General features: G+C 45.7%; 1 protein-coding gene across 2 annotated transcripts in view; it reads left to right on the top strand.

The window, feature by feature from the left end:
* The window catches only part of LOC147027455 (nectin-4-like), an 83539-nt gene that overhangs the window by 4220 nt on the left and 67112 nt on the right, over nt 1-12207 (top strand). For both annotated transcript variants that reach the window (XM_085876886.1, XM_085876887.1), the window contains exon 2: nt 75-373. In XM_085876886.1, the coding sequence (XP_085733012.1) occupies nt 322-373 (52 nt within the window). In that variant the 5' untranslated portion in view covers nt 75-321. The remainder of the gene's footprint in view (nt 1-74; nt 374-12207) is intronic.

The following is a 12207-nucleotide window of genomic DNA, read 5'->3' as shown; positions in this document are numbered from 1 at the left end:
GTGTGTGTGTGTGTGTGTGTGTGTGTGTGTGTGTGTGTGTGTGTGTGTGTATGTGTGTGTGTGTGTGGTTTCAGGGAAGAAGCTGCAAGTGTTTGGGACTGGAACGATGACCACCACCACCCAGGCCATCCCATCAGGTCCCTGGGACGATGACCACCACCACCCAGGCCATCCCATCAGGTCCCTGGGATGATGACCACCACCACCCAGGCCATCCCATAAGGTCCCTGGGACGATGACCACCACCACCCAGGCCATCCCATAAGGTCCCTGGGACGATGACCACCACCACCCAGGCCATCCCATAAGGTCCCTGTAACGATGACCACCACCACCCAGGCCATCCCAGAAGGTCCCTGGAACGATGTTCAAGGTGAGCTAACACATGTTTGTTCCCTTCAAAGGAACTTCGACACGGGTGGAGACCTTGAGCCCATCAAAGCCTGCACTGCTATTTCCAACCTATGTTGCCCTTCATACAAACGATTTTCATGAAACTTCAACACAAGCCTCATATCTGATGCTTCATGAAGGTGTGTTAACCGCATCAAAATTTGCACTCATTGAGGGGGTCTACAGAGGAGGGGGTTTGATCCCCCAAAATTGGTATTTGCTTTCTTCTCCGAAATTACGCACACAATTCCGATGAAACTTGACCAAAACCATCATCCGTGACAAACCAGAATTTCTTCACACTATTTTTAAAAATCGGGGTCAAAGGGGAATTCTCGGTGGGGGGGGGGTGTTTTGCACAACATGATGTTTGTTACAACATTGGTTCATTTGTACATTTTGCTCATTCCGTCCCACATTGATTTCCTGCTCCGTATCATTATTCCACATGGTGAGTGCCATGTCGATCGTCTGGAGGTCACATTTTTACTCCAATCTTCACAAAACTTCACCACCTGGTAGAGGTCGTGACAAGTTGGATACCTATTGTTTTTGAGGTCAATAGGTCAAGGTCACAAATGATCAATTTTCAACTGATTTATTTGATATCCATCAATCTATCTCTGTCTGTCTGTCTATACTAATAAATGTCAGTGTCTCCTCCTTAACTCCAAAAACCATGAAACCTTGCAGCCTGAAACTTTGTATGCACACAAAAGCAACTCCAAGAATGAAAATTGGGTGTTTGAGTTAATTAAAACAGCCCTTTCAAAGGTAATTAACAGCTTTATTAAATTATATCCTTCATCAGGCACATCCTCGGCCACCTCACTCTCTATGGGGTCTTGAGGCGCATCCTGGGTTACCTCTCTGGGGTCTGAAACCGCCATGTTTTTGGCCTGCTCAACCATGCCTTGCCTTGGAACAGGCCACAACGAGTTCTTTTCCACAGAGCTGGGGGTTTTTTTTCCATTGTCCTCACTCATATCATTGAATGCCTGTTCATCATAGCTACGAATTACTGGATACATTGCAATGCTTATAAACGCCCAGAGATGCCAGCGTTTGTGGCTTTATTTCATTTCTGCACATGCCATAACCTCGAGAATCTCTTGAACTGTGCCGAATGACAAAACATTAGCTCCAGAATCGAACTTAGCAGCTGTTCCAACTTTTGGGACACCTTGTGTGCGCGCGCACACACACACACACACACACACACACACACACACACACACACACACACACACACACACACACACACACACACACACACACACACACACACACACACACACACACACACACACACATTAGGGTGGTCCAAAAACAGCAAAAAAAAAAAAATTCAGATGTTGTCTGCACAAGCCTTAAATTATTCCACTATGATTCAATAATGCGCATAAAAAAATTTTAAGTTGATTGGAGGTGATTTAGAGGTCACTCCATACGACGACTTTTAGTTTCATGAGTTGGTTAAATTAGGGTATAGTCAGGTACGATTACGGGTGGAGTGCATTTTTCATGGATGTGGAGTTCAATGGAGTGCATTTCATGGATTTCAATGGAGTGCATTTTCGAACTCTATGGGGTCGATTTACTCTAAGCAATGACTGCACCGACATTAAATTCACTACCATTTCGAAAATATGACCTAAAACAAGATTTATCATTACTGGAGTTGAGTAACTCATCCTACTCATTTCGATATTTTCTTACCTATAATGAATTTGTTGTCTGTCTAAACATTTCATAGAGTAAATCGACCCCACTGAGTTCGAAAATGCAGTCCATTTTCACCTAGGAAGTTCAGAAGTGTATGGATTTGAATCTCACCATACCCTAATTTTTCAATCAATGGAGTTACAAACTATTAGAATATTTCGTCTCATTTACCAAATACCACTATCATCTCTGCCTCTATTGCTGTCTCCACTCCTGCCTGAACTTATTTCTAGCCGGCCCAACATCCAGTGTTTTAGATTCAATGATTCACGAAAAATATTGTTGCGGTTGAGGAAATTCGCAAACCACCATTCAGGTCCCGTAGGTGAGATTTCTCTGTAAGTACATGTGTAGTTAGCCCCAAACCCGTTGTTTAAACGGAATAAATGTGATTCATTCGGGCTGCGACGCTTTGAGATAGTCATTTTTCTGTTCTATCCTTATTTTGAACCAACCACGTCTCAACCGCCATCACACAACAACCACCAACCGCAACGCCGCTTCACAACAACAACAACGCCAACAGCCACGACCTTTACCTTCACAACTCGCTCCCGCAAGCATCGCATCACCGCCATTCCAAACGTCGCCATGGACCACCACCGTGGACTCTCCACCACGTTCACCTCTCCTCCTTCTGCCGCCATTCCCGCACGGCTTGTGGGCGCCGAGCATCAGGCTGTCCTGGCCTCGTACGGGACGCGCGCCGAGCCGCGGGTGCAAAGTGCGGCCTTTCCGAGGAGAATTCGGATCAGGAATGATACACACCTACTTCTGATCCGTCCAATCAGCAAGCGCGGGGCGGTTTGGCCTCGCCTCCAGGCGCGTCGGAGTAGAATCGGGATATGCAAATTCGAGGATTAGGGGAGACTCACGCCCTTTTTCTCCATCCAATGGGCGAGCGTGGCTCCACCCCCGAGCTCGTTCTGATCCAGAAATTTGCATATGGGTTCTCCTGCCGGACTATAAAGCGCCGAGCGTGGGGCGAATTTAGTCAGTTTCGGAAGAGTCAGTCTGGAGAGGTCGGAGAGCCGAGTGGAGCTCGCAGTCTGTCGGGGAGCTGCAGAGAGGGGAAGCCTGGAGCCTGGAGCATGGAAAGGGTCAGGTTTGGAGAGCAGAGTGTGGCAGCGGCAGTCAGTTTCGGAAGAGTCAGTCTGGAGAGGTCGGAGAGCCGAGTGGAGCTCGCAGTCTGTCGGGGTTCGGAGTCTGTCGGGGAGCTGCAGAGAGGGGAAGCCTGGAGCCTGGAGCATGGAAAGGGTCAGGTTTGGAGAGCAGAGTGTGGCAGCGGCAGTCAGTTTCGGAAGAGTCAGTCTGGAGAGGTCGGAGAGCCGAGTGGAGCTCGCAGTCTGTCGGGGTTCGGAGTCTGTCGGGGAGCTGCAGAGAGGGGAAGCCTGGAGCTTGGAGCGTGGTCAAGTCGGGTTGGAGCGCGGAGTGAGTCGGGAGGCGAGGGCGTACAGGTGGTTTGCTGCAGTCGGCTGAGGAGAATTGCGGATGAGACCGGATAGCTCGGGTCCGAGGCAAGGAAGACGGCGGTCGGCGACGAGCTCGCAGTGGAGTCGCTCGTCGCGGGACCCAAGCAAGCCAGCTATCCTCTTTCCCCAGAGCATCAACAATTCCCCCTCCCCCCCCCGCACTAAGATAGTGCGAAAAGGGGGCCCCCGTTCCCACCCCACTCCAAGCAGTGCCAACGAAACCCGCGAAGGAGCGCGGAGTCGGGGCGCCGCCGCGCCGCCACATTTGCGGCTCATCACAAAGACACGGGTAGGATCCACCCGGTCTCGCGGCCCACAGGCCCCGTCTGCCCCCTTGTCTTTGAGGGTGGCCCTTTTCTTTTGCTTTTGAGTAAATGTGTTGTTGGCACCGTCTGTAAAGTAAAACTGTGTAAGTGTTGCCGTGTGCTCGCGTAGTCGGTAGTAGATCTGCATTGTTGTGTTTCTTTTGTTACATCTGCTTTAGGTGCATAATTGTTGTAATTGTATATGTGTGCTCTCCGCGTGCCGGGGAATAAATGTACATCATGTTGAACTGTTTTTCCCGTTTCGCTTCGTCTTTTCTTTAATTGAATCTCCATCTTGCTTCACGTAAAGGGTTGGTAGTGGGCTTAATACGCCCGATAATTAATCGGAACCGTCGAGGCCGACGATAACACCGCTCGGTTATCCCGACAGTACGGAACGGGTCGCTTAAGTGGCCCGTGTCCGGAGTCGACCTGTGGCGAGGTGCGATCGCCCGGTCTACCCTCCGCGTGGGTACTTAGGAAGGTCGAATTTGGCGAACAACCCAATCCCACGCGGGGGCCGATTGGCACGATCGTGGTGAGGCCGAAAGGCCCACCCGTGACTTACTCCCGGCGTTAGTCCGAGAGGGTCACGACAGAATTGTCCGTCCGGTGGGCGACGTGCCGCGATTCGAGTTACGTGGCCGTTCGCACGCCGGCGGGCGCGAATTCGCAACAATATATTAGTTATTTATTTAGTTATTATGATATTAAATTAGGGTATGGTGAGATGTGAATGCGTACACTTCTGAACTTCCTAGGTGAAAATGGACTGCATTTCCACCTTGGACATCCACAAGTACCCGTAATCGTACCTGACCATACCCTAATTTATTCAAGTCATGAGACTAAAAGTCGTCATATGGAGCGACCTCAAAATCACCTCCGATCAAGTTAAAAATTTTTTTGCGCGTTATTGGATCATATTAGAATAATTTTAAGCTTGTGGAGCAACATTCTATTTTTTTTGACTTTTTTGGACCACCCTAATGTGTGTGTGTGTGTGTGTGTGTGTGTGTGTGTGTGTGTGTGTGTGTGTGTGTGTGTGTGTGTGTGTGTGTGTGTGTGTGTGTGTGTGCGCGCGCGGTGAATACATATACAGTATCTTCTTCTTCTTCTTCTTTCGGCTGCTCCCGTTAGGGGTCGCCACAGCGGATCATCCGTATGATCCGCAGAGTGATTTGGCACATGTTTTACGCCGGATGCCCTTCCTGACGCAACCCTGGTCGCCTCTTACGACACAGGGATATGGTACACCTATTTCAACCGGGGTATACACCGGCCCAGTACTCTGGTACTCATTTCGCCGACCTCGGAAGGATGACAGGCTGAGTCAACCCCCTGGTGTATTAATTAATTCAGTGGCCGAACGGGGCTTGAACTCGGGACCTTTTGGATCCCAAGCCGCTGCCCGAACCACTGCGCCAACACCACGCTTTAATACATATACAGTATATATATATATATATATATATATATATATATATATATATATATATATATATATATATATATATATATATATATATATATATATATATATATATATATATATATGTATGTATGTATGTATGTGTATGTATGTATATATATATATGTGTGTATATGTATATATATATATATATATATATATATATATATATATATATATATATATATATATATATATATATATATATATATATATATATATATATATATATACACATACACATATATATATATATATATATATATATATATATATATATATATACACATACACATATATATATATATATATATATATATATATATATATATATATATATATATATATATATATATATATATATATATATATATATATATATATATATATACACACATACATATATATATATATATATACACACATACATATATATATATATATATATACACACACATACATATATATATATATATATATATATATATATATATATATATATATGTGGTGTATATTGTTGCGGGCTGGGGGTCGGGTGAGAAGGGCTTTAGGTGGGGGAAGCTATGTCGATTCCCACCAGACTCCCGAGAATTGTAGGCCATCGCACACGGATAATTCCGTGACGCGGCGGGTCGCTTAACCGACCGTGGACGCCAATAACTCAACCGCGTGACCTTGGGTCCTCCCGTCTATGGGTTAATCGGGTTACCTAATTAATCATGTGATTTAATTACCAGGGAACCACGCCCTCGGTACGACTTGTCCGAACCGGATCACTCTATCAGATCAGATCACTTTTCTGGATCGGATGCAGCCGAGCGACACTGCCAAGGACGTACCGACTAAAAGGAACGAATCGTTGGGCATAAAGTCCCGGCTAAACTTGGATTAGGACCCTGCTGGACCAATGGGAGAAAAGACAAAAACAAGCAGGGAACATTCCAAATGATAATTTGGTCTCATCCTGGTTCGCTCGTCTTGGCCAAACCGCACGAGGCAGGAAGGTCCATTTCATTTCTTTTGGGTGTGCGTCTGTCTGTGGGCCCGTCTTTAAGTAGCAACTGGATAAGTGCTTTTGCTTGTACATTGACTGCATCTCTTATAGTTTGATAACTCTGCTCTTTGTGTGTTCCCTTTCCCCCCATTATAAATAAATCCCCTGTTAACCCTCTAGAGCCCACGAAATGTTCTGGGTGAACAAAAACCGATGACCCTGGGCTCTAGAGGGTTAAATGTTTCAGCTCGTTTTTGTGTTTCTTTTATTGGTTCAGCACAGTGCGTGTTGGGTGATGAAAAAGGCCGTTGCTGCTGTAGATGTACATTTGGGCCGACGGGACCTCAGTAACCATCCGCTCGGGTTACGCACGGGTCGAGCACGGAAACGACTTGTCCCGTTCGAGCCCCGTCGAGGGTGTGAATCCCTCGGTAGCTCGCCACTTAGGCCTCTAGGTATTTTGAAGTTTGGCAAATAACCCTGTGCCCACGCGGTTGATTTATTGACGATTCACGGTCCTGTAAGGGACCCGTACCTTTGGAGTTATCCGAGGGTAACGATCTGAATTTCGGGTGTTCGGTGGAGCCGACTCTACTGCTCCACCTAGCGGTCATGCTCGCCACCGATACTCAGCCCACAACAATATATATATATATATATATATATATATATATATATATACATATATATATATATATATACATATATGTATATATATATATATATATATATATATGTATATATATATATATATATATATATATATATATATATATATATATGTACAGTGTATATATATATATATATATATATATATGTACAGTGTATATATATATATATATATATATATGTACAGTGTATATATATATATATATATATATATATATATATATATATATATATATATATATATATATATTGTGTCGCCAAAATAGGTGACCCTTATAGGTCATGTGGAGGTGGGTCGGTTCGTTCAGTTTCGTTGTGCAGATCACCAATCGAAACGAAATTCACCCTGTACATTCATGAGAACACACCATTGAAATTCCTACTTGTTTCCGTATGCACAAGTTGACACACCGACAGTTATTACCATTTGAAATTACCGCCGTGAAGTGGGCGTGGCGTGCTTCGAATCGCGGAGGAAACGACCTGGAAACAACAAATCAAGATGGCGGCGCCCATGGTTATCTGGTGATTTCAAGTGATTTTTGGTCTTTCAACAACCAAATATGCGTTGTTTCACACTTGAGCGGGGAGGAAGATGAGAAAGTGACGCAATTCACGGTTAAGAGCTGGCGTAAGGTATGTGAGTGTGCGAAGGCTTGGTGCGACGCCACAGATAGTGAAACTATCAACAAATGCCATTTGCTGACTGATCAAATTATGAAACTGCTGCCAATGACTGATCCTCCTGCGGATGCCGGCCATCACCGGTTCTGCTATGCGTCGTTTTGTAACAAGGATCATATAAAACGCACTGAAGCCAGGAAAAGGAAATCAGAAGCCAGCACTACTGCAGTTTCTGCTTGAGCCAGTGAGGTGGTGGGTGGACAAGAAGAAGAGGGGCACTCGTACCACAAAATACGTAGAAAATCCCTCAGAACCTCTGTAGACAGGGTGGCTGGCAAATCAGCTGGTGTACTGCCAAGAATTTGTGTGATATTCCAGAAAAAAGACAAATTCATCCGTGTCAAAGGAAAATCTCAACGTGATCAGTTGTCCCTGGCAGAAACACAGGATGGAGGAAAGCTGAGGGAAAGTGCCGAGCAGAGGAGAGATGAACGTGATGTGAGAATAATGACAACTATAAAGGATAAAGACTGTGTGGCGCTGGCAGTTTGTTATCACCATAAATGTTATTATGAGTATGTGAATGACACATACCACAGACAGAGTGAAAGTAAACTCCAAACTCTGAAAGTGAACTATGACTCAACATTTGACATTTTCTGTGATAAAGTCATCCAGGTAAGACTCATTGATGGAAAGCAATCTATACATATGAAGAAGTTGTGTGAGATGTTCAATGACCTACTCAGAGTATGCAAAGGTCAGGATAAGGCCAACTACCAGGCAACAAGACTGAAGAAAAGACTGCAGGAACGGTACCCAGACATGATTTTCTATCGTCCACCAAAAATGTCTGAGAGCGAAGTGGTGTACATGAAGGACATTGATATTGGTTCCATTGCTCAGGCTGCTGTTGTAGACAGTAGCTGTACAACAGAAACAGAGTCAACTACAGAGGATGAAGCCAGCCAGGGTCCACAGCAGGGTGACTCAGACCTCAATTTACATGTTCTATACTCGGGAGCACTCATGGTGAGGGATGACCTGAACAAACACCAAAGTGTGGACATTACATGGCCCTACTTGGAAATGGTGGAGCTCGCACTCGAGCTTATACGGGCAACTCGTACTTCGAACTGGCCGAAACACCTTGCGATCACGAGAGCGTCAATGCCCTGGTACTTTGCGTATGATCACCTAAACTATGCAAGGTACTTACCCGTTTACTGGCTGGAAATGGCCGGGCCAGAGCACTCCCACGCAGACACCTATCAAGCGTTCATGGACGGCAAATGGACTGCCCAACGGCATTCTCGTTATGGATTTAGTAGTGTTGCGTGTGATCAGATCATAGAGCAGACTTTAAATAGGGACAGCAAGACCAGTGGAGGCATCATTGGTTACACTCAGAAAAGCACAGCTGTGAAGAAGTGGATCCTGTCCCAACCAGCACGTGCGGAAATCGCAAGGAAATGTGACTCCATGGCGGGTATCCACAACGAGCCCCGAACGAGAAAGGATTTGGATGTGTCGAGCTCGAAGAAGAGTGAAGCAGTGGTGGTACAAGTGATGGACACAGTACTTCAAATGATTAACCCTTTCTCCGGCGCTCACCTTGAACTCATCAATATTAGTTCAGGTGTCATCGCACCGCCAGCCACTTCTGCAGACTTGATGAACGCGTATGTCAAGGGAGAGAATGCTGTCGTGCAATTCATGCGTGATCGGCTTCTCTCGGGTGAGGTCCCATTCTTCAGTCTGATTTCAAAGGCCAAATTGGCAACTTTCTCGAAGGCGCGAGGCAAGTCGGCGACTACCCACCAGCAGACGCCGAAGGTTGAAATTGCGAATGAACGTCGTCTTTTCACACGACTGCTGTTGATTGGCAAGTAAAGCAATGTAACACTCCACGATCTGCTCGCGTACCCACTGGCGAACATATCTTTCCCGCTGGCATCCGGTGATGGTTCGATTGCTAAGACGGACAAAGCCAAACTCCACAACCATATACTGAAACTGTGGTCCGATTGCCGTGTGGACGCTCGGCCTATCCAAGGTGGAACAATTGTGGGTGGAATGGCCGTTATTCAGGCGATAAAAGCTGGTTCACTGCCTAACACTTTCGGCAAACTGGAGGAGATGGTGCTGAACATCGTAGTGGCCAAAGCACGACATAACCAATCTTCGAGACTAGACGTGGTGTTTGATACTTACCCAAGTCTCAGCATCAAGTGCCTGGAGCATGCCAGATGAGCGGGCAGGGTGAGCGATCTTCAGGTGCAAACCATCTATGGACATGATCAAGCCCTTCCAAAACAGTGGGCCAATTATCTCCTGAGCGGAGCCACCAAGGAGGCGTTGATAGAGTTCATCGTCGAATCGTGGACGAGAAACATCTCTCCATCACAACTGGGCGACATGCTGTTGTACGTCAGTCATGCCGGCAAATGTGAGAAAATCGAGGCGTCGAATGGTGTCATGACTGTGTCGTCAGTACCTGAACTTGAATGTGACCATGAGGAAGCTGACACGAAGCTCCTGCTACATGCCGCTCACGCGGGACAGAATGAAGAGTCAGTGCGCATAGAGAGTTTCGACACCGATGTGTTTGTGTTGGCATTGGCTCACTCGAAGTCAATTCGGGTGAGAAATTTCCATCTGGTCACAGGAAGTCCCAAGGACATTATCGTCGTTGACATTAGGAAGCTGAGTAATGCCCTGGAAAGTTCTGTCTGCGATACGTTGATAGGTATGCACAATTTCACAGGAAGTGATACCACCAGTGCATTCCACGGTAAGGGCAAAACAAGGCCATTCGACTTGATGATGAAGGGTCCCCATCTCATCACCTGTTTCGGGAGCATTGGTCGAGGATTCACGCGAGATCAGAATATCATTCACGACCTGGAACAATTCGTCTGCGCCATGTACAATCAGCTGACCATGAAGAGTGTGGATGAGGCTCGCTACAAGCTATTCTGCAGCCAGTCGCTGGGAGAACAGAAGTTGCCACCTACAAGCGACGCTCTGATGCTGCATTTCAAAAGAGTGAAATATCAGTCTGCGATCCACCACCGCGTGACGGAGAGGTTTATAGAAGCCCTTTCTCCTACATTTCACGGATGGGTGGAACGCAACGGAGCACTGACTGTTCACTGGCTGAGCAAACCTCCAGCGCCGAAGGAACTGTTAGAGGCGACGAAATGTAATTGCAAGAAGACGAAATGCGAGACCAACCAGTGTTCTTGCCGGTCAAAAGGACTGTCCTGCGCAGAGTGCTGTGGGTGTCAAAACTGCGCCAACGATGAACAGACCCGTGCAGAAATGGAACTTATGGATGATGAAAGCGGAACTGACGATGATTCCGCCAACGAACTGTGAATGCGGGTGTCACACTGCTTTTGCTGTGGTGATCTACTACACAGTAGTATTCAGATTGGTTAGCATGTAATAGTGGACTTGAGTTTTGTAAGAACAGCAGTCAAGAGACTAGTTCAGCAACTGCTTCAGAGCAAGAAATACTGGAGTTCTAAGACAGTAATCTTCTTGTGGCGGTTCTACTTTTCATCAGGCTGAGTCACGCAGTCTCTTTGTCTTTGATTTAATCCGTAATAGCCAGTGTAACTGCCTTTAATAGCCAGTGTGGCTGCCTTTTAAGCAAAAAGTTGCCTTGGTCAACTCGAAGGCCTGTCTGGTCTGTCCAGACGTTTTCGGCCGGTAAAAATATGTAACTGCTTCGGTTTACGACCTTTAATTATAAACATCTTTAATAACAGTGAATAGGGCTCTGTGTAAACATATTGTATCATTTTAAGACCTCACAAGAGTTTTCTTTGACGTACATATCAGTCTAACCTTGATTCTTCATTTCTGTGTCAAAATCGTGCTTTAATGTTCGGTGTATCTTTAATTGCCAAAAATGACCAATTGTGTCACATCCTCGACGTGGAAACAAGTGGATTTGGACTCAGCGTCTAAAATTCTTTAAGCATGCCAAATTTCATTCAGATTGGTGATCTGCACAACGAAAATCATTTTCTGAAGGTAATAGCGAGTACCTCCACATGGTCGATTATTGTCAGTAATTCTGTTTGTTTGGATGTTTGTTCGTTTGTCATCAGCATAATTGGTAGTAAACGTGGGTGGATTTTGATCAAACCTGGTTGGTAGGTACATCTTATGACCTCGTGCTTTGGAAATTGTGATGGTTGCTCGGGACGCTTTGGTTCCCTCGCAACAACCGAAAACATTCAAAATCGGTACCGTTCACGCGAAATCAATTCCGAAAGCCATTATCCCACGTAGGGTTATGAAATTTGGCACGAATTATCTACAGGTGATGCTCTATCAAATATATTCCGGTTTTTGTGATGGATGGAATACTTTACCCACAGCACCCCCCTACAATTAGGGTATGCTTGAAAATTGGCAAAAATTGAAGGCCCCCGAGCGACCAGGTGAGTGTATCGATACGAATGAAACTTTGCAGGTTCATGGTACTCATTGAGTTCCACAACTTTGCCTCAGTTCATATTGACCGATTTCGCTTAGGTC

This window comes from Eptatretus burgeri, chromosome 4 (genome assembly GCF_056783735.1).
Source record: "Eptatretus burgeri isolate ZD-2024b chromosome 4, Ebu_testis_v1, whole genome shotgun sequence".
Classification (NCBI taxonomy): Eukaryota; Metazoa; Chordata; class Myxini; order Myxiniformes; family Myxinidae; genus Eptatretus; species Eptatretus burgeri.
Note: the sequence above shows the minus strand (reverse complement) of the source record. Positions and strands in the feature narration are given on the sequence as shown.